The 21,898-nt window shown below is 36.1% G+C and overlaps 1 protein-coding gene across 1 annotated transcript in view; it reads left to right on the top strand.

Moving 5' to 3' along the window:
* STK31 (serine/threonine kinase 31) overlaps nucleotides 1-19,074 on the top strand; it is a 71,553-nt gene extending 52,479 nt beyond the window's left edge. Inside the window, exons 20-23 of the mRNA XM_081079274.1 lie at nucleotides 44-193; nucleotides 3,164-3,286; nucleotides 8,995-9,063; nucleotides 18,703-19,074. Of these exons, the coding sequence (XP_080935400.1) occupies nucleotides 44-193; nucleotides 3,164-3,286; nucleotides 8,995-9,063; nucleotides 18,703-18,933 (573 nt within the window). The 3' untranslated portion in view covers nucleotides 18,934-19,074. The remainder of the gene's footprint in view (nucleotides 1-43; nucleotides 194-3,163; nucleotides 3,287-8,994; nucleotides 9,064-18,702) is intronic.
* Nucleotides 19,075-21,898: the final 2,824 nt, after the last annotated feature.

Here is a 21,898-nt window from a genome sequence, read left to right as displayed (position 1 = left end):
ATTTGCGTACTTTCTGACTTCTTTTGTGTGTACTTATCTATAGGAAGCATTAAAGGTCATGAAAGGTGTTGCCCAGGGCCTGCATACACTGCACAAGGCTGACATAATTCATGGATCACTTCATCAGAACAATGTATTTGCTTTAAACCGTGAACAAGGAATTGTTGGAGATTTTGACTTCACCAAATCTGTGGTAAAATATCGTGATTTTACAAATAGGTTCTAGACTTCATTTAATATTAGTAGGTAGTAGTTCAGCACATTTACATGATGTAGTAATTTATTATAAGATCTTTGCCTTCAGTTAAGGTGTGTCATGTAATATAAGTAATTACCTAGGTGCTGGAACAATAGTTTCTAAATTTGTGCATTATGTTTTTTAGCCATAAGTCTTAGGAGTAGGCTGACATTACAGTCAATGGCATTGACATCATTAATCATTAATTATTTTATCATCATCAAGAAACATTTAATTGCTAGGAAATACACAGGGAAAACTAGGTGGCCATCTCCTACCTCCCCCACTGCTGGTGCCCTCCACTCAATAGATTAAATTTAGATATACATACTTTGCTATTTTTTTATTAATGGGCATTTTAAGAAACTTGGGAACCTTGGACTAAATGGAAAACTTTTAGTTTGTTGGTTCAACTACATTGGCTGTTAATTTGGTGCCATTTTACTTCAGAACAGGCAGTTTGTAGAGATAGCAAACATCAGATAATTAACGAGCATATTGTGATCTTTTTAATTTCTTTTTGGTAGATTGGGCAGTCCTAAAATAGACACACTTGTGAAGGAGCAGTTCTCTGTTTTAAGATAACAGCTTTATTGAGACATAATTCACATGTAATGTGTACAATTCAGTAGTAGTTTTTAATACATTCACAGCGTTGTACATTGATCACCACTATATAATTCCAAACATTTTTATCACCCCCAAAAGAAACCCCATACTGAATTGCAATCAATCCCTATTTCCTCCTCTGTTCAGTCCCTTGGAAACCACTGAATCCACTTTGTCACTGGATTTGCCTATTCTGGACATTTCCTATAAATGGAATCATATAATATGTGGCTGCTTGTGATTAGTTTATTTCACTTAGCATAATGTTTTTGAGGTTCATCCATGTTGTAGCATGCATCTAAACATCATTTCTTTTTAAAAATGCCCAAGTTAATATTTCATTGTAAGGATATACCATATTTTGTTTTTACATTCGTCAGTTGATGGACATTTGGGTAGCTCCCATTTTTTGATTATTATGAATAATGATGCTATTAACATTACATACAAGTTTTTTTGTGTGGATATATGTTTTCATTTCTCTGGGGAGTGGAGTTGTTGGATTATATGGTAACTCTGTGTTGCACTTTTGGTGGAACCAAACTTATTTTCCAAAGTGGTAGCACTGTTTTACATTCTAATCAGCAGTATATGAGGATTCCATTTTGTCTTCATCCTTGCCAACATATTATTGTCTGAGCACTTCCCTTTTGATAACATAAATCATAATGCTTTATCCTTTGGTCATCTGCAAGTCACAAGTTAATGCCACCTGTATATATGTAGTCAGTGATTTCCGTACAGTAGCTCAAAAAGATAAAATGAAAATGTAGAACTATAATGAAATGGTGGATTATGAAGTATTTACACAAAGTAGATTTGCTGGAATATTTATCGTATTAATTTATCTGAAAATTAGATAACATCCTAAAAATAACTAAATTATGAGTTTTAAAAAGTTCTAAATTCTTAGGGATCCTGGTTAGTTTACCTTTTAAGTGTGCCATTTGCACAGCTGTAGACACATCTACTCCAAGAATTATTCTATCTATTTTATACTGATTTGTCAACTATATTATCTCACAAAACTGTTTTAATCTTTAAAATTATTTACTCTGAAATACATATTTATTGATTAAACTCACCTTTTGCTTCATTTCTCACACCTCTTTCAGATTGAAATATTTAAGCAGGAAGAGAAATTTGAAAACTAGTCTGCGGTCAGGATGACCGCTTTGCAGACTATGGCGTGCATATGAATCATCTAGGAATCTTTGTTAAAATGCAGAATTTTAGAAGATAGCTATTTTCAAATCTTTTCAAAACAGAAAAGATACAACTACTCGCATCCAAAACCTGCTCTGACACTACAAAAGATTATTATAATTAATATGAGAGCCTTGGTCAATTTTTTCAAGCTTTTTGATTATAGCCCTGACATTTTGCTTTCATAAAACTACAAACTCTTATTACTCATGATGCACTCTAATATATTCTTTCTTGTCTATTCTGTTCTCTTTCATTTTTAAAGGACTACTGCTTGTGAATCCAAATAAAGTATACTTGAGCTGCACTAATGTCAAAAATAAATAAATAAATAAAATGCAAATTTTTATTTAGCATTTCTGGGATGGAGATTCTATATGTCTGAGAAGCTCCCAGGTGATGCTGTGGCTACTGGTCTTTGGACCACACAGTGAGATGCAAGGATAAAGATAGTAGGAGGAGAAGAGATGGTTAGCAGTTAGTGATGTATGCTAGGTAATTATTTTGCTAATTACCTTTAGGTTTGCAATAAACCTGCAAGGTAGATATTATCTCCATTTTACAAAATAATTAATTTAGACTTAAAGAGATTAAAGCCCAGGGCAACACAGCAAGTAAGTGGGAGAGGGGGAATTTCAGCCAAGGTTTGTCTGAATCCGGTGTTCACGTACTTGTCACAGATCATTCTTTGACACATTAGAAATGGTATACTTAGAAAATGGTCAGTAAGGAAGGAATGTACTTTGTAGACTTTCAGTTTTTAAAAAGTTACTTAGAATTTTCAGATTTAGAAAATAACACTGCTTCTTACCCTTATGAAATTTATTTTTTTTTAAAAAGTACCAAATGTTTAAAGAATCATTGGTTCTTAGTTTTGAATCTACTAAAGTCTACAATGTGAAATGTAACCAAAGTCTCAACTGTTAATTTTATGAGACTGATTTTAGGAGCAATTTATAATAGCAGAAATTAGGTAAAAATACTTGAAAGCAAAAGAGAATGACATTGCAAATGAATTTTTGTTGCTGTTGTTGATTAGATGCTGAGTACTTCGCAGATAGCCATGTTAACTGTGTTGCTTCTAAGATACTTAACCTGTTGTTTTTGTAGAGTCAGCGAAGTTCAGTGAACATGATGGTTGGTGACTTGAGTTTGAGATCACCTGAGTTGAAAACGGGAAAACCTGCTTCTCCAAGTTCTGACTTGTATGCTTATGGCTGCCTTTTATTGTGGGTATGTTATTTTTTTTAATTGAAATAGATCAGTCATTTTTATATATGTATATTTATATTCCAGTATGTTAAATTCATGATTTAGAGTTTTTTCTCAACATCTGGTCCAGTGTGTCATTTAAGGCTGCTGTTTCCTTGTTGATTGTCTCTCTAGATCTGTCCGTTGGTGTCAATGGGATGTTAAAGTCCCCTACTATGATCATATTACTGTTGATCTTTCCCTTTATTTTGGTCAGTATTTGCTTTATATATTTAGGTGCTCCTATGTTGGGTGCATAAATATTTACAAGGATTATATCCTCTTGTTGGATCGAGCCCTTTATCGTTCTGTAATGTCCCTCCTTTTCTCTTACTATAACCTGTTTTAGACAGGCTGTCTGATATAAGTATTGCTACTTCAGTTTTTTGTTCATTTCCATTCTCATGAAATATCTTTTTCCATCCCTTTACTTTGTTTGTGTGTGTCTTTTGATCTGAAGTGGGTCTCTTGTAGACAGCATATATGTCCATTTAGCTACTCTGTCTTTTTTTTTAAATGCATAAGTTAGCAACAACATTTATTACATTTTATTGTGTAAAGTCTTAGCATTATTCTTTTTTTTTCTCCCTTTCTTCCACCTCCCCCCACACTCCGGTTCAAACTGTTGTTTCTCAGTCTAGTTGTGTAGGACACAGCTTTCTGGCCCATGCCTTGTGCTCCCCCCAGCTGAGGCAGGCGGTTGCCAGTCATCGGTCAGCCGCTCACAGCAGCTCACGGCAGCTCTTGCCGTCTGCTGGCAGCTCACACTGGCTGTGGCCACCCACTCTGGCCACTGGCCGCTCATGGCAGCACACGGTAGCCCACGGCAGCACATAGCAGCCCATGGCAGCTCACGCCAATCTCTGGCTGCTCACGGCTGCCCAGCTCCAGAGAGAGCTGTTGTTCATAATCTTAGCTGTAGAGAGCACAGCTCACTGGCCAATGTAAGAATCGAACCAGCAACCTTGGTGCTAGAAGCATGGGGCTCCAACTACGTGAGCCACCGGACCAGCCCTACCCTGTCTTTTGATTGGAGCTTTTAATCCATTTACATCTAAAGTGATTATTGATAGGTACATAGTTATTGCCATTTTATTATTTGTCTTTACATTCTTTTTTCCCCCACCCTTCTTCTTCTTAAAGAAGTCCCTTTAATATTTGTAGTAATACTGGTTTGGTGGTGATGAACTCCTTTAGCTTTTTCTTGTCTGGCAAGCTCTTTCTCCTTCAATTTTAAATGATAGGTTTGTAGGGTAGAATAGTCTTGGTTGTAGGTCCTTACTTTTTGTCACTTGGAATATTTCATGCCAATCCCTTCTTGCCTGTCAAGTTGCTATTGAGAAATCAGATGACAATCTTGTGCTGTTCTGTTTGGGTGTTTTCTGCTACCTTATCTTCTAAATTGCTGATTCGATCCTCTGCTTTATATAATCTGTTGATTTCCTGTAATATATTCTTCATTTCAGTTATTGTATTCTTTATTTTTGACTGACTATTTTTGTTTTCTATCTCCATTTTTATGTTTCTTATTTCTTTGTTGAAGTTCTCCCTGAGATCATTGGACATCCTTATAACCAGTGTTTTGAACTCCGCATTTGGTAGATTGCTTGTCTTCATTTTGTTTAGTTCTTTTTCTGGAGCATTGTTCTATTCTTTTATTTGGGAGATGTTTCTTTGTCGTCCCATTTTGGGTGCGTCCTTGTCTTTGTTTCTATATATTAGGCAGGGCTGCTATGTCTCCTGGTCTTAGTTGAGTGGCCTTGTGTAGTAGGTGTCCTGTGGGTGCCAGTGGCGTGGTCTTCATGGTCACCAGAGCCAGGTGCTGCAGGTGTGTCCCTTGAGTGTGTTGTGTTTGTCTTCCTGTTGTAGTTGAGCCTTGGTTGCTATTTGCACATCAGTGGGAGGGATTGACCTTTGGCCTCACTGGTTGTGAGGACTGGCCATGACTAGAGTGAAGGAGCTGTTGTACAGGGGCTGACCCGATGGAATAGGAGTTGCTTTAGCAGAGTTCTGGTGCCTGCCCACTCTTCCCCTTGGGTGTATCATTCTAGGAGGTGGCCAGGTGATGCTCCAGCTCAGTTTGAGGCTGGCCCCTGGGCATACCAGCCCCAGGGCCATCTGGGAGCATACCTGCTGCCAGCCAAGTTCAGCCACAGCTTGTACTCTGCCTGGGGCCACCTAGCATGAGCAACAAGGCAATCTACAGATGACTGCCACCTGCGCTGTGCTTATTCATGTCTTGAGAGGCCAAGCCCAAAAGCAAGGCCTGCTGTAGCTAGTGCCAGCCCTGGGGCTGCTCATCCAGAGGTATGGGACATGCTGAAGCCAGATGCTGCTTATTGGGTTTGTGAACTTTTGAGAGACGTTAGGGAAGGCATGAGCCAAGGCAGACAGTTTGTTTGAAAAAGCTACTGGAAGTGGCTTGGGTGTGTCTGAAAGTTGGGTGGGGCTGAGTCTCAAATCAGCAAGATGGGGTGAATGAACGGTGTTTACCAGGTTGATGGAGACTCAGATATGGTGGCTGTCTGTGTCTGCATGTAGGGAGGGAGAGGGCTCAACAAAGAAACAATGGCTTTTGCCAGCTCCTCCGTCTGGGAGAAAGCTGCCCCTCCAGCCCTCACCTTGAAACCAGAAACTAGTTCCTCCCCATATGTCTCTGTCACCTTTTGAGCTGCTGCCCCAGTGCTACAGCTCAGAGTGAGTGAGTCTATCAATGGGTAAGTCTGTGTACAGGTCCTTTAGGACGAGCGCCTGGAACTGTAGCTGCCCTCTATCTCAGCCACAATTTCTGCTGGTTTTCACAACCAGAAATTATGGGGACTTCTCTCCCCATCACTATAACCCTGGGCTGGAAAACTTGGTGTGGCATTGGGACCCCTTGCTCCTCTGGGGAGGACTTCCTTGGATGAGATATTTCTCCTGGTTTTTAACAGCCACACATGGGTGTAGGGCCAGCCTGTTCCTGCCCCTCCTACCAGTCTCGAGGTAGCTGCTTCTGTATGTTCATAGTTGTAGGGCTTCAGTTCAGCAAGACTTCAGGCAATTCTCAGTCTAATCTTTGCGTTTTAATTGGAGGTATTTAAATCATTTACACTTAAAATATGTTAGGGTTGTTTCCCATTTTATTATTTGTTTTGCTTTTACTGTTCTGTGTTAATTTATTTCAATTTTCTTGCCTTCGTTTGGGTTGCATGAGCATTTTTTGAGTCCATTTTGATTTATTTGTAGTGTTTTTCACTGTATTTCCCTCTATAGTTTTCTTAGTGGTTGGTGTGGGTATGAAGATATACATATGTATTGTATTACATTATACTGATATAAGAATTTTAATGCTTTCAGTAAAGTATAGAAGCCTTCCATTCAGGTTCCTTTACTCTCCCCATTTGTAAATATCATTGTCTTGAGCATCAGATAGTGTTACAACTTTTGTTTCAATTATCACATTTGATTTAGGAAACTCAGGGTAAGAAGGATAGTTATTGGCATTTACTCATATTTCTGTTTTTTCTATTGCTTTTTATTCCTCCCTGATGATCTGATACTCCTTTTTAAAATTAATTTTCCTTTTTATTTGAAGTACTTTAGCCATTCTTTAAGAGTATGTTTTCTAGCGATAGATTTTTTTTAGTTTTCATTTATCTAAGAACTTCTTGATTTCATCTTCATTCCTGATGGATAGTTTTACAGGATATAGATTTTGTGGTTGAAAGTTATTTTCTTTCTTCAGTTGATAAGTGTTTTGTCACTTCGTCTGTTCTCCATAGTTTCATATGAGACCCATTATTAAAATTGGTATTTATAGGTATTGTTTTGTTTATCTTTGGTTGCTTTCAAGGATTTCTTGTTTGTTTTTAATTTTCAAAAGTTTCATTAATCTTGAGTTTATCTTATTTGTGTCACTTTTTTTTTGAATGGGTGGGAGTCATAAGATCACAAGGTCCTTTGTCACTATGTTATTCCTCCTCCAGTCTTGGGGTCTCTAACCAGTTTGACTTCCTCTCTTGACCTGTCAGAGATCTCCTTTGGTCCTTTTATGTTATTTCCAGCCTCATAGTTGTATTTAGTGGTAAGAGTCAGGAAGAAACCATAAGTCCTTCTCATTTTTTTTTCTTTCTAATAATACTTCTGCTCATTTTTAAGTTTATTGTGTGGAACTTATTTGGGTCTGGATTTAAATAAACTATATAAAAGAAAAATACAGTGGTACCGTAGGTTTTGAACATCTCTGTTGACGAACATTTCGGTTTACAAATGCTGTAAATTTTATGGATCTATGGTATCATTAGATAGTAAAATTCATGCTAAATTTGCAGTTTTAGGGGTTGATTTTAAAGGTCTGGAGCAGATTAATCCATTTTGCATTACTTTCTATGGGGAAACCGTGCCTTGGTTTTTGAATGTTTCAGAACTCGAATGGTCTTCAAGAATGGATTATGTTTGAAAACTGAGGTACCATTGTAATATATGATATTTATGAGATGATTAAAATTCAAAAACTGGATATTTTAAAGAAGTATTAATATTTAGTGTGATACTGTGATTATGTCAAAATATACTTTATCTTTTAGAAATGTGTACTAAAATATATGAAGATAAAATTATGAGATATATAGGATTTGCCTCAAAAATAAAATACATGGGTTTGCACATAGGGCAAGAGTGGTCATTGGTTGATGGTTACTGGGGCTGGTGATGAGTACATAGGATTCAGAATATCTTTGTGTATATAAGAAATTATCCATATTTAATCATTTAAAAAAGTTTAACATTTATTTCTTGAACACAAGTTAGGTATTAGGGAGGAAGGAAAACTTGCCTGATTTATTTTTTTTGTACTTAATGTATGAGTATTGGGGAAACCAATATGATATATGAGGTCTGACAATTAAGTTCACGAACTTGTTGCAACGATGCTGCTAACCTTTTTTGATATCAGAGGGATTCCTCATTATGAATTTGTACCAACTGGACAAACAGTTAACCAAGTTTACTATTTGGAAGTGCTGAAAAGGCTGTGTGAAAAAGTTAGACGACCTGAAGTTTTCTCCAACAATTCATGGCTCTCATATCATGACAATGCACAAGCTCACATGGCACTGTATTGGAACACCCTCCCTTACTCATCTGATCTGGCCCCCAATGACTTCTTTCTTTACCCAAAGATAAAGGAAATATTGAAAGGAAGACATTTTGATGACATTCAGGGCATCAAGGGTAATACAATGGCAGCTCTGATGGCCGTTCCAGAAAAAGAGTTCCAAAATTGCTTTGAAGGGTGGACTAGGTGCTGTTGTCGGTGCATAGCTTCCCAAGGGGAGTAGTTCAAAGGTGACCATAGTGATATTCAGCAGTGAGGTATGTAGCACTTTTTCGAGGACAAGTTCTTGAACTTAATTGTCTCACCTGGTAAGCTACTAAATTTTAATAAATTTGTTGGTAAGGTGAGGAAGTATCGAAAGTACTTATACTATGTGCATAAACTCTGATTATACTTTAGGAACCCAGAGACTGATTGGTTACTTGTGAACAAGTAGTTATTATAATGTAAGTGTTTTTATCCTTTAAGGGATAATGTGCTTTCTTTGAGTTAGCTCTTCTCACCAGAATCTGAAGAGTTCCAGACTCGACTCTGCTGTAGGGTCAGTATTTTGGTACATTATAAATTTATTTCTTCTCATTTTCTTTAACAGATTTCTGTTCAAAATCAAGAATTGGAGACAAATGAAGATGGAATCCCCAAAGTTGATCAGTTTCACTTGGTATGTGACCTTTTTGTCATTTACTAGTTGGAAACGTGATATAGACGTGTCACAATAATGTAAACTTAAATATTTGACTGTCCTCTAATTTTTGTAAGAGTGCAAAATAACACTCACAATATTCACAATAAAGAAATGTTAAAAAAAAGTATGTGCCCTACCCAATACCATTGCCAGTGAGGTACTGCTAGAGAAAACTGCGGGATATGTTTGTCACACAAATTATGTAAATAATCTACCGTGTTTCCCCAAAAACAAGGCCAGCTCTTATATTAATTTTTGCTCCAAAAGACACATTAAGGCTTATGTTCAGGGGACGTCATCCTGAAAAATCATGCTAGGGCTTATTTTCTGGTTAGGTCTTATTTTCGGGGAAACATGGTAAGTAATAATTAAAGAAAAAGTAGTCTTTGCTATATTTTCCAAGATCATGTTATAATTAATGTTTTACTCTCTTTATAAGTGCTTAATTATATCTTCCCTTTGTTAAACGTCTGTGTCTTTCATATTGTTTTGCTGTTCATGTACTGTGTATTCAGCCAACATATTTTGAGTACTTGTTCTATACCAGGAATTGAAGTAGGGGCTGGGTTACTAGGATTGCAGCATTGAAGAAATTAATAATTTAGAAATATGAACAACTAAACAACCAAGATCTACAAATAGAGTATTAAGAAAGTACTTTGGAAGAAGTTAAGTGTTAATTCTGCAGAGAAAGGGGGAGGGACGAGGTAGGTCACAAATGCCATCAACTAATTATTTGAGGTGAATCTTCAAGATTGAATTAATAGTTTAGGTGAGGTAGAGTGAGGTTATGGGCGTTTCGATAAAGATAGTAGCCTGCACTAACACGTTAAAATATTAATATTGAATTCTTTTGAAATGGAATAGTCCAGTATGATGAAAGGTTAAATATGGCAATAAATGAGTCTATAAAATATAGTGATTAGGCTCTAAAAGTTTTCATGCCATTTTTTAAAAAAGAAAATATTTTATAATATTTTACTAGTGTTTTTATGACTTCAGTTTTTTAAAAGCGGTTTTTAAATTCACAGCAAAATTGAGAGGAAGGTACAGAGATTTCTAATATACCTCTTTCTGTCACATTTACATAGTCTATCCATTACCAGCATCCTCCCAGCAGAGAGGTGCATTTATTACCACTGATGAACCTGCATTGATACTTCATTATCATCCACGTCTGTAGTGCACATTAGGGTTCACTCTTGGTGTCGTACATTCTTATGGGTTTAGACAATATGATGACATGTACCCACCATTATAGTATTACACAGAATATTTTCACTGCCCTAAAAATCCTCTGTGCATTGTCTATTTATCTCTACCTTACCCAGACCCCTGGAAACCACTGATCTTTTTATTGTCTCCATAGTTTTGCCTTTTCTATAATGTCATATAGTTGGAATAATACAGTATGTAGATTTTTCAGATTGGCTTTTTTCCATTTAGTAATCCGCATCTATGGTTTCTTCAGGTCTTTTTATGGCTAGTGAGCTCATTTCTTTCTTTCTTTTTGTTTTAAAGATTTTATTGGGGAAGGGGAACAGGACTTTATTGGGGAATAGTGTCTACTTCCAGGACTTTATCCAAGTCAGGTTGTTGTCCTTTCAATCTTAGTTGGGGAGGGTGCAGCTCAGCTCCAGGTCCAGTTGCCGTTGCTAGTTGCTGGGGTCGCAGCCCCCCATCCCTTGTGGGAGGGGAGGAATTGAACTAGCAATCTTGTTGTTGAGTGCCCGCGCTCCAACCAACTGAGTCATCCGGGAGGCAGCTCAACTCAAGGTGCCGAGTTCAATCTTAGTTGCAGGGAGCGCCGCCCACCATCCCTTGCGGGGCTCAAGGAGTTGAACCCGCAACCTTGTGGTTGAGAGCCCACTGGCCCACGTGGGAATCGAACAAGCAGCCTTTGGCGTTAGGAGCACAGAGCTCCAACAGCCTGAGCCGCTGGGCTGGCCCCTCATTTCTTTTTATCGCGGAAACATATTCCATTGTCTGGATGTACCACAGTTTATTTATCCATTCACCTACTGAAGGATATCTTGGTTGCTTCCAGGTTTTGGTAATTATTAATGAAGCTTCAGTAAACATCTGTGTGCAGGTTTTTGTGAGGGCATAAGTTTTCATTTCCTTGGGTCAATACCAAGGAGTGCAATTGTTATATTATGTGATAAAAGTATGTATAGTTTTGTAAGAAACTGCCAAATTGTCTTCCAAAATGGCTCTACTATTTTGCATTGCCACCAATGATGAATAAGAGCTCCTCTTGCTCCACATCCTTGTGTTTGGTGGTGTCAGTGTCCTGGATTTCAATACTAAAAGATGTGTAGTGGTATCTTTTTTGTTGGTTTATTTTACATTTTTTTGATGACATGTGATGGAGAACATCTTTCCATATGCTTATTGCCTGCCATCTGTGTATCTTCTTTGATGAGGTGTCTGGTAAAGTCTTTGGCTCATTTTTAATCATGTTTTTTTATTGTTGAGTTTTAAGAATTATTTGTACATTTTGAATAACAGTCTTTTATAAGTCTTTGCAGATATTTTCTCATAGTCTGTGGATTATGTTTTTATTTTCTTGACAGTATATTTTGCAGAGCAGAAATTTTTAATTTTAATGGGGTCCCATTTATCAGTTCTTTTTTTCATGGATTGTGTGCTTTTGGTGTTGTATCTAGAAAGTCTTTGCTGAACCCAAGTTCTTCTAGGTTTTCTCCTAGTAAGTTATGTAGGAGTTGTATAGATTTTTGTTTTACATTTTATTTTTAAAATTTTTATTAAATTTATTGGGATGACATTGGTTACTAAAATTATATAGGTTTCAAGGGTACATTTGTATAATACATCATCTATATATTGCTTACATTTTAGATCTGTGATCCATTTTGAGTTAATTTTTGTGAAGGTTGTAAGGTCTGTGTCTAGATTCATTTTTTTTTTTTTTGCATGTGGATGTCCAGTTGTTCCAGAACCATTTATTGAAAAGACTATCTTTTTTCCATTGTATTGCCTTTTCCCCTTTGCAAAGATCAGTGGACTATATTTATATGAGTATATTTTGTTCCATTGATCTATTTGTTTATTCTTTACACAAACCACACAGTATTGATTACTGTAGCTTTATAGTAAAGCTCCAGCTTTGTTCTCTTTCAATATTGTATTGGCTATTCTGGATCTTTTGCCTCTTCACATAAACTTTAGAATTAGTTTGTTGATATCCACAAAATAACTACTTGCGGGGATTTTGATTGGGATTGCATTAAATCTGTAGGTCAATTTGGGAAGAATTTCTGTCTTGATAATAATATTGAGTCTTTTTATTCATGAACATGGAATATCTCTCTGTGCATTTAGTTCTTTGCCTCATATAGATCTTGTACATATTTTGTTAGATTTATACTGAAGTATTTCAAATTTGGGGGTGCTAATGTAAGTGGTATTATGTTTTCTTGTTTTGCTTTTTAAAATTACATCTTTATTGAGAATAAAATTTACATACCATACAATCCACCCTTTTAAAGGAAACAAATCAAGGGCTCTAGAATATCGACAGGTATGTATGGTCATCACCACCATTTTAAAACATTTCATCACCTCAAAAAAAAACACCTCTTAACACTTTAGCTATCACTCCTCTACCCAGCCATCTTCCCCAGCCTAAAGTAAGCATTAATCTATTTTTGATCTTTGTAGATTTGCCTAATTTGGGTATTTCATATAAATGGAATAACATGATATGTGGTCTTTTGTGACTGGCTTCTTTCACTTAACGTTTTCAAGGTTCATCCATATTGGTATTAAAATTTCTCAATTGCCTGACATTGATATTTATAGCTGTGTTTTCCTTATTTTAATCTAGAATGTTGACTGGGCTGTACTCATCTTACAGCTCGACTGAGGAAGAATCTGCTTCCAAGCTCACATGGTTGTTGGGAGAATTCAATTTCTCTCTAGTTATTGGCCAGAGGTTGTCCTCAATTGTTTGCCATATATCCGTCAGACCAGCTTGTTTCATCAAAGTGTATGAGCAGAGAAGGCACTAAAAGGAGTCTGTTAGCTAGACAGAAGTCAGTTTTTCATGAACAACTCATGGATGTGACATCCCATCACTTTTTTTCTTCATTAGAAGAATTTCACTAAGTCAAGCCTACACTCAAGGGGAAGGTATTCCATTAGGATATGAATACCAGGAAGTAGGGATCACATGGGGGGACACCTTAGAAATCTGCCTACCAGGTTGTCATCTGTCAGCTATGCGTGAGACACTCTATTAGGTGTATATATAGGGAGTTGGGTACTGTCAAGTTCTTCAACTTTGTTGTAAGTAGAAATTTCTATTTAAGGTGAGCAGCCACTGTGGACATCAAATGAGCATACTTGGCTTGTGTAGTATTTGCTTCTATAATTTGAGGCAGCCATTAGTCCTGGGAATGGAGTTGTCTTTTACCTACATTTTGTGATCACACAGTTATCAAACAAATGAGGGAACTATAGACTGAGTATTACAGGGGCTATATCACAGGTGGAGAGAAATCATGGAATCATGCATTTGAAAGAGGTATTAGAGGATAATTAATTCACTAGTCTACAGCCCTCAGAAGAATTTCTTTGGGGACTATTTCCCACAAATGGCCTTCAGCCTCTGCTTAAGTACTTTTATGTTCAGAGCAACCCATTTTATTATTTATTCTAAGATTCATTCCTTCAAATAGATATTCTTTCACATAATATGTTTATGATACAAAATCCAAAAGTTACAGGAGAAAGTACATGCTGTAAAAAGTAATCTCCCTATCAGTGTGTTCCTCAGCTACTCAAGGCCCTTTGCCAGAAACACTAGCGTTATTGCTAGTTTCTTGTGATTCCTTCCAGAAAAGCCTATGTATATTTCCTTTTAAAAATAGATTATTGTTTTATTAATTTAAATAAATTATGTTTGGTCCGTAAGCTCAATAAATAGGACTTTATATTATGCATCATTGTATCCCCAGTGTCATTAGCAGCGCTTGACACAGAGTAGGACCTTAATAAATGTTTTAAATGAATGAATGAATGTGGTTTTATGTTTTTTCTGGTAAATATTCTCCATCTGCCATTATACTGTGCTTTTCCCTCCATTCCCTTGCTATATTTTTAACCTCTCTGGAATTCATTCTTATATATGATACGAAGTAAGGATCTAATTTTATCTTTTTATATGTGAACAGATAGTTGACCCGGCACCATTTATTCAATAGTCAGTTTTTCTCCACTGACTAATAATGCTACTCTATAGTGTGCCAAACTTCTGTGTACTCAGGAATCTGTTTTGGGCTCTGTTCTGTTGTTTGTTTATTGATCCCTGGGCCAGCACTTTTTAAATACTGTATCTTTATAGAGGGTTTTGGCTTTCCTTTCTTACTTTTTTCTTAACATTGTCTTGGTTATTCTTGTCACTTTGTTCTTCTATATGAATTTTGGCACCAATTGAAGACCTCTGAAAAACATTGTTGAGACTTTGGAAGTATATTGAATTTATAGGATAATTTGAAGAATTGCTACCTTAATGATATTTTTGTGGTTGGGAAAACAATACCTCTTTATATTTTGGACACTTTTTATTGCATTGATTATGATATAGATTTTATTATTTTTTTGTTTTAAACAACTTTGTAAGTAGTTTAAATTATATCCAAAAGTATGTATATCATGAAGCAAAACCTGTGAAGCCGTATCTCGTTTTGGTTTGCATTTACCTGATGACTAATGATGTTGAGCATCTTTTCATTTGCTTATTGGCCATCTATATATCTTCCTTGGAGAAACGTCTATTCAGAACCTTTGCTCATTTAAAAATTGGGTTCTTGTCTTTATATTATTGAGTTGTAAGAGTTTCTTATATTCTAGATACAAATCTTTTATTAGGTACATGATTTGTGAATGTTTTCTCCCATTCTGTGGGTTGCATTTTACTTTCTTAATGATGTTCTTTGAAAAACAAAAGTTTTAAATTTTAATAACGTCCAACTTACCTATTTTTTCCTTTGTTGCTGGAGCTTTTGGTGTCATTTCTAAGAGTCCTTTGCTAAATCCAAAGTTATGAGGATTTACATGTATGTTTTTTTCAAGAGTTTTTATAGTTATAGCTTTCACATTTAGTTTTTTGGAGTTAAATTTTGTATGTTGTGTAAAGTAGGATTTCAACTTTATTCCTTTGCATATGGCTATCCAATTATCCCAGTACCATTTGTCGAAAAGACTGTTTTTCCTCTATTGAATGGTCTTGATACCTTTGTTGAAGTCAGATGACTATAAATACATGGGCTTATTTCTGGACTCTCAATTCTATTTCATTGATATATATGAATAAGTCTGTCCTTGTGCCAGTACCACACCTGTTGATTACTGTTGCTTTGTATTAAAGGTTTAAAATTGGGAAATGTGAGTATTCCTATTTTGTTCTTTCTCAGGATTATTTTGGCTTTTCTCGGTCCCTTGCAATTCTATATAAATTTTGTTTTATTTTTTCCCCTCACTATGTTTACACACACACACACACACACACACACACACACACACACACACTTAACGTATGATCTACCCTCTTAGTAATATTTTGATTATACAGTAAAGTATTGTTAAATACATATAGGCGCTGTGCTGTTCAGTATATCTGTAGGACTTACTCATTTTGTATAACCAATCACTCTCCCCCTCCCAGCCAGTCCTCCTGGTAACCACCATTCTACTCTGTGCTTCTGTGAGTTTGATTATTTTAGATTCCTCATAAAGGGGGATCATGCAGTATTTGTATTTCTGTGTCTGGCTCATTTCACTTGGCATAATATACTCCAGGTTCATCCATGTTGTTGCACATGGCATGTCTTTCTTTTTAAAGGCTGAATAATATTCTAATGTATGTAAATACCATATTTTTTCTTTATCAGTTTATATATTGAAAATTTAGAATGTTTCCATGTTTTCGCTGTTGCAGATAATGCCACAGTGAACATGGGAATGCAGATATCTCTTGGAGATCCTGATTTCAATTCCTTTGGATGTCTACCCAGCAGCGGAATTGCTGGATCATATGGTTGTTCTATTTTTAATTTTTTGAGGAATCTCCATACTGTTTTTAAGAGGGGCTGTAGCCATTTGCATTCCCACCAACAGTGTACAAGGGTTCCCTTTTCTCTACATTCAACCATTTTTTTGGTGGTTGTTATTGATAATAGCCATCCTAATAGGTGTAAGGTGACATTTCATTAGTTTTGATTTGCATTTCCCTCATGATTAGTGATTGAGCACCTTTTAAATGTACTTATTGGCCATTTATCTGACTTCCTTGGAAGAATGTCTAGTCAAGTCCTTATAAGTCCATTTTCAAATTGGGTTATTTGGGTGGTTTTTTGTTGTTGGTAGGTTGTGAGAGTGCCTTACATCTCTTCGATATTAATCTTCATCATATATATGGTTTGCAAATATTTTCTTCTATTCCACAGGTTGCCTTTTCACTTTGTTGATTGTTTCCTTTGCTGTGCAGAAATAGTTTCATGTAATCACATTTGTCTATTTTTGCTTTTACTGCCTGTGCTTTTGGTGTCATATCCAAAAAACTATTGCCAAGACTTGCATAAGAAGCTTTTCCCCTGATATCTTCTAAGAGTTTTATAAATTCAAGACTTATATTTAAGTATTTAATTCATTTTGAGTTTATTTTTGTGCATGGTATATGATAAGGTACAATTTCATTCTTTTGCATGTGTACATTCTGTTTTCCAACCATGTAGTGTAGAAACTGTCCTTTCCCCATTCTGTGTTGTTGGCATTCTTTCTGAAGATCAGTTGGCCATATATGTGTGGGTTTAGTTCTAGGTTTTCTATTTTGTTCCATTGATCTGTGTGTCTGTTTTCATGCCAGTACCATATGTTTTGGTTACTATAGCTTTATAATAGTTCGAAACCAGTAAGTATGATGCCCCCAGCTTTATTCTTTGTTAAGATTGCTTTGGCTAATTCTTTGTCAAGATCGCTTTTGTGGTTCCATATGAATTTTAGGATTTGTTCTATTTCTGTGAGAAATGCCATTGGAACTTTTTTTTAGCATTTGCATTGAATCTTTAGGTCATCTTGGGTAATACAGACTAGGGTTTCCAGGCGGGAATTCCCGCCCATTCTCAGGATTTTTTTTCACTTTCCCATTCCCGAATCCCGAGATATAAACTGTTTTCTGTTCTCCATGATGAGTCGTTCCCACAAAGTGACGGCCGATGCTACCAACAACCTGGGTTCAAGGACCTAATTTTCCCGATTTCCCGACCAACTTTTCTCGGGATTTGGAAACGGAAAAGCGAAAAAAATTCCAGAAAACAGGTGGGAATTCCTGCCCGGAAACCCTAGCGATAAATAGGAAAAATGTCTAAGAGATACATTGTGAGTAGTACGTTTATTTTCCATTGTGGGTATTACTGGGTTAAAGAGCCAATTTTCCCAATTTCCCGACCAACTTTTCTCAGGATTCGGGATGGGAAAGCGAAAGAAATTCCCGAGAAAGGGTGGGAATTTCTACCTGGAAACCCTAATATAGACATTTTAATAGTAGTATTAATTCTTTGAATCCATGAACATGAAATATGTTTTTCATTGTTTGTATCTTCAGTTTCTTTCATCAATGACTTCTAGTTTTTAATGCACAGATTTTTTTACTGCCTTGGTTAATTTTTTACTAAGTTTTTTATTATTCGATGCTTTTGTAAGTGGGATTGTTGTATTTCTTTTGCAGAAGTTTTGTTGATTGTATTTTATTGGAATCATGTAAAGTTTATAAATTAGCTTAGGGAAAGTTGATGTATTTGTGATGAGAGTCCCTTTGTCCAAAAATATGATTCTGTCTACTTGTTCTAAATCTACTGTGGTGCTTTTCAAGAGCATGTGGTATTTTTTCTCATTTAGATTTTGTAATATTTAATTGTTTATATCTAGTACTAAGGTATTATTTTTAAATATGTTTAAAAACATCCTGTAGAGTGCAGTGTGGGCATTGGAATTAATTTGTTTAGCAAATGAGTATCTGTTATTTTCCTGATATTGTTAGTTGTTGGGGATGAAGTGATGAAGTAAAATTTCTGATCTTGAGAAACTTAGAGTCTAATGAGGACACTTGTAATAAACAGGTGATTTTCATTTAGTGTGAAACATGCTCTCATTGGAGTCACAAAAGGGGTGGTGGGGGGGAAGGCATTCCCAGGTGCTTTGGGTGGTAGAAATAATAGAGGAGCAATATTATAGTGTTGTTTCCATGTGCTAGTACTCTGACCAGTGCCCTAAAAAGAGGGAAGAAAGGAAGTCATAAAATGTCCTTTCTTGTAATTTCATTTGTTATTGAGATATTTCAGCTGTGATTCTTTTTTTCCTTTTACATTTTTACCCTGTAATTCAATTCCATTGTTTTATTAGTGGAGTAATCCCTTTCCAATAAAAACGAATTGAATTTTGTAGAAATCTTAAAAAATCTAAATAGGAAAAATTGATTTTAGCTCTGTATCATTGATTAAAAGTGTTTTTGAATTGGATCCTCCGTCATTATTACAGTTTTCTCCTTTCACTGGTTTGTTTTGGTTTTATAACATCTCTTCTTCCTTGCAGGATGATAATGTCAAATCCCTCCTCCGTAGCTTGATCTGTTGTAGAAGTTCAATGACTGCTGAGCAAGTTTTGAATGCTGACTGTTTCTTGCTACCAAAGGGGAAATCAACTCCAAACCCAGAAAAAGAAACTGAATATACCCAATATAAAGATGAAGAAGAATTAAGGATGGAGAACTTGGATAAATATAAGGAAAAGATAAGAAGTGGTGAAGCCAACTTTGATTGGTAGATTAGGATTCTTTTGTTGTTGCAGATGTTCCTTTTAAAAACTTTGTTTAGTTTGGTTCAATAAACAAAATGTGGAAGTATTCTGGAGCTAGTTGTATCTTTGGTATTCCAGTTGTGAAAAATAAAAGATGTTTGGCTATGCAAAACAATTGTATACTTTGAAATTTCATTTAACTGGAGGTGTTAAGCAGGGGTTTTCTGTCTGTAGTTACTTTTTGAAATTGCATAATTAGACTATTATACTTGTAATAGAAAAAGTTACTAGATTGTTGGACAGACCCAATACAGATTTTCAGTATGTTGGCCGCCTGATGATGAAGGGTGATACTTTTGTTCAGTAAATGATAGTTTGCATCTGCTTTGTATCCAGTTCTGAGGATGTGTGAAGATAAATAATACACAGTCCTTACACTTACAAAGCAAATAATCTATTGAGAAAGTCAGAGATGTAAACAGATCTTCATAATACAATATACAACATCTAGTAATAGCTCTAGAAAGAGCTTTATGGGATTGCAGAGGAGGAGTATTACCCAGTGGAAGAAGGGTGTCAGGGAAAGCTTTCAGGAAGAGGTAGCACTACCTTAGTTAGATCTTTAAAGGATGAGTCAGTAGTAATGGTCAAGGAGGAGCAAGAGCATCTTCATTAGCAGAGAAAGCGCGACGAGCACTGAAGGGAGACACAGCTTGCTGCGTTTAATAGTATAAAATCGGAGGCAGGGAATAGTCATATAGGCAGATGGGGCTTTGTAGGAAATAATAAAAGGCTGTACCTGATCATTTTATAGGAAATGTGGAGTCATTGAAGAATTTTAAACAGCTTTAGCTCCCTCAAAATTCATCTACCTTCCACCAGGATAGGAGGTAGGAAGACTGGTTAGAAAGCTATCATAATAAAGTAGGTGAAAAATGAAAACACATCTAGGGAAGTAGAAATAGTGATAAAACATATGGGATAAATTTATGAAATAATTAGGAGGCAAATCATTTAGACTTGGGATTGAAGTGTATGTAGACTAAAGAATGGTAGTCCGTAGTTGCCTATTCAAAATCCAGTCTTTTTTTTCTTAGTACGTACGTAATAGATTTCAGTTCTCTTTGGGGTGGCACTGTACTTGGCTAAAATTCTACATTTACCCTTCTCTCCTTTGGCTGAGGCCTTTTTTAATTTTAATTTTTCAATTACAGTTGACAGTCAATATTTTATATTAGTTTCAGGTGTACAGCATAGTTGTTAAACATTTATATAATTTACAAAGTGAATCCCCCAATTAGTTTAGTATGAAGCTGGCACCATACATTAGTTGAGGCCTCTTGACTAGGTTCTTGCAAATAAGTCTCCTTAAACATAGGTGACTTTGCTGAGAGATGTGCCCCTTTGCCTTTACCCCTTTCCTATCGCCTAGGGACTAACACTATGGTTCGAATTTGAATAGCCTCCTTGCATAATGAAGTGACCTCGAGGATGAAGCCCGTGAACTGGGATGATGGAGCAGCAAGTTAGAGGGAGCTGATGTCTCTCACCATTCTATACTGGCCTCAAGATTTCATGTTATTTCAGATAAAAACCCTTGCGTTAGTGACAGTATGGCCCCTGTACCAGCAGCCTCAGAATCACCTGGAAACTTATCAGAAATGCAAATTCTTGGCTCCACCTCACATTTACTAAATGAGAATGTCTGGGGTGAAGCTGGGCAATTTGTTCTGACAAGTGCTTTCCTTTATTCTAATACACACTAAGGAGAACCATTGCCACACATTCAAGCCATTGCTACTTTTTGGGTTTCCTATTTTATAATAGAATTTAATTTTAGCTGATTCAGTAATAAAAGGCACAGCAATTAGGTTTGAAGCCAACTTGGATAATTAAAGGGAACAAAGAATAGATCATTTTATTCTTACTCAACTATTTTAAATAAAGAATTAGGCCAGTGTTTTCCACATGTGTTCTGCTGAATACTAGTCCCTTGGGATGATCAGCACAAAAAGAATCCTGTGATTAGTTGTTTGAAAAGTAATGAATGCTAAATTGGAGATTGATCATGCATATTAGATGATAAAGGTCCTAAAGAGTTCTCTGGAAGAGAAACCTGTTTAGTTTTTATCCCAACATTTGCCAAATTTGACAGCAAGACCCCCTTTTAAACATAATACCTAGCAACTTCTGTTTTGTGAAAATAGGGAATCCGATTTTGTGGCACATTAAGTTAGTATTTGTTTTCATTCTTGTTTTAAAATGGCAGACATTAAAGAGACAAATGTCTAAGTATCCCTTCAATGCCACAAATGTTTCTTCAAATATGTCTATATATGTGTAAGGGAAATGCAAAGACAAATGTCTTTACTGCCCTGTGGGCAGCCTGAGCATAATGCAGCATGTAATAAACTCTCAGAAGAGTAATAATGGATGTCACCACAAAGAGGAAGCAAAGAGGAGGGATGACGTTGAGGAATAGACATTTGACTCATTTTAGAGGAGCAGTGGGACTCCACTTGTTTGGAACTGGAACAAGGTATTCCAGGCCATGGAAATGAAGAGAGCTCAAAGGATAGATTTGGGGAAGGACAAGAATTTGGCTGGAGCTTAGGGCATTCATGGGGGAGCTGAGAAATAAACTTGGAAAAGTATTTTGGGGACATAGCATAGAACGTTGTGAGTTGCTGTGTAAGAGATTGGACTCTATTAAAAATTGAACAGCAGTTGAATCACACAGTCCTGTTTATTTTAGAGTAAAATAGCTAACTAGAGAGGATGATTTGGTCACGGAAATAATGGAGGTAAGGATAGTACATTTCACTAACATCATTGAGGCGAAGAAATGTCCTGTTTTAGATAAAGGTATTGAAACTGTTTCTCAAAAGAGTATTAACCTGTTTCTCAAAAGAAATTTATGGGAAGCCTTTGATCCATTTCATAGTATAGGTGCTAAGTCATTTCAATGTGTATTTAAATGTTCATATTTGTA

This window comes from Rhinolophus hipposideros, assembly GCF_964194185.1.
Source record: "Rhinolophus hipposideros genome assembly, chromosome: 18".
In the NCBI taxonomy this organism is placed as follows: Eukaryota; Metazoa; Chordata; class Mammalia; order Chiroptera; family Rhinolophidae; genus Rhinolophus; species Rhinolophus hipposideros.
This window is presented reverse-complemented; position numbering and strand designations above follow the sequence as displayed.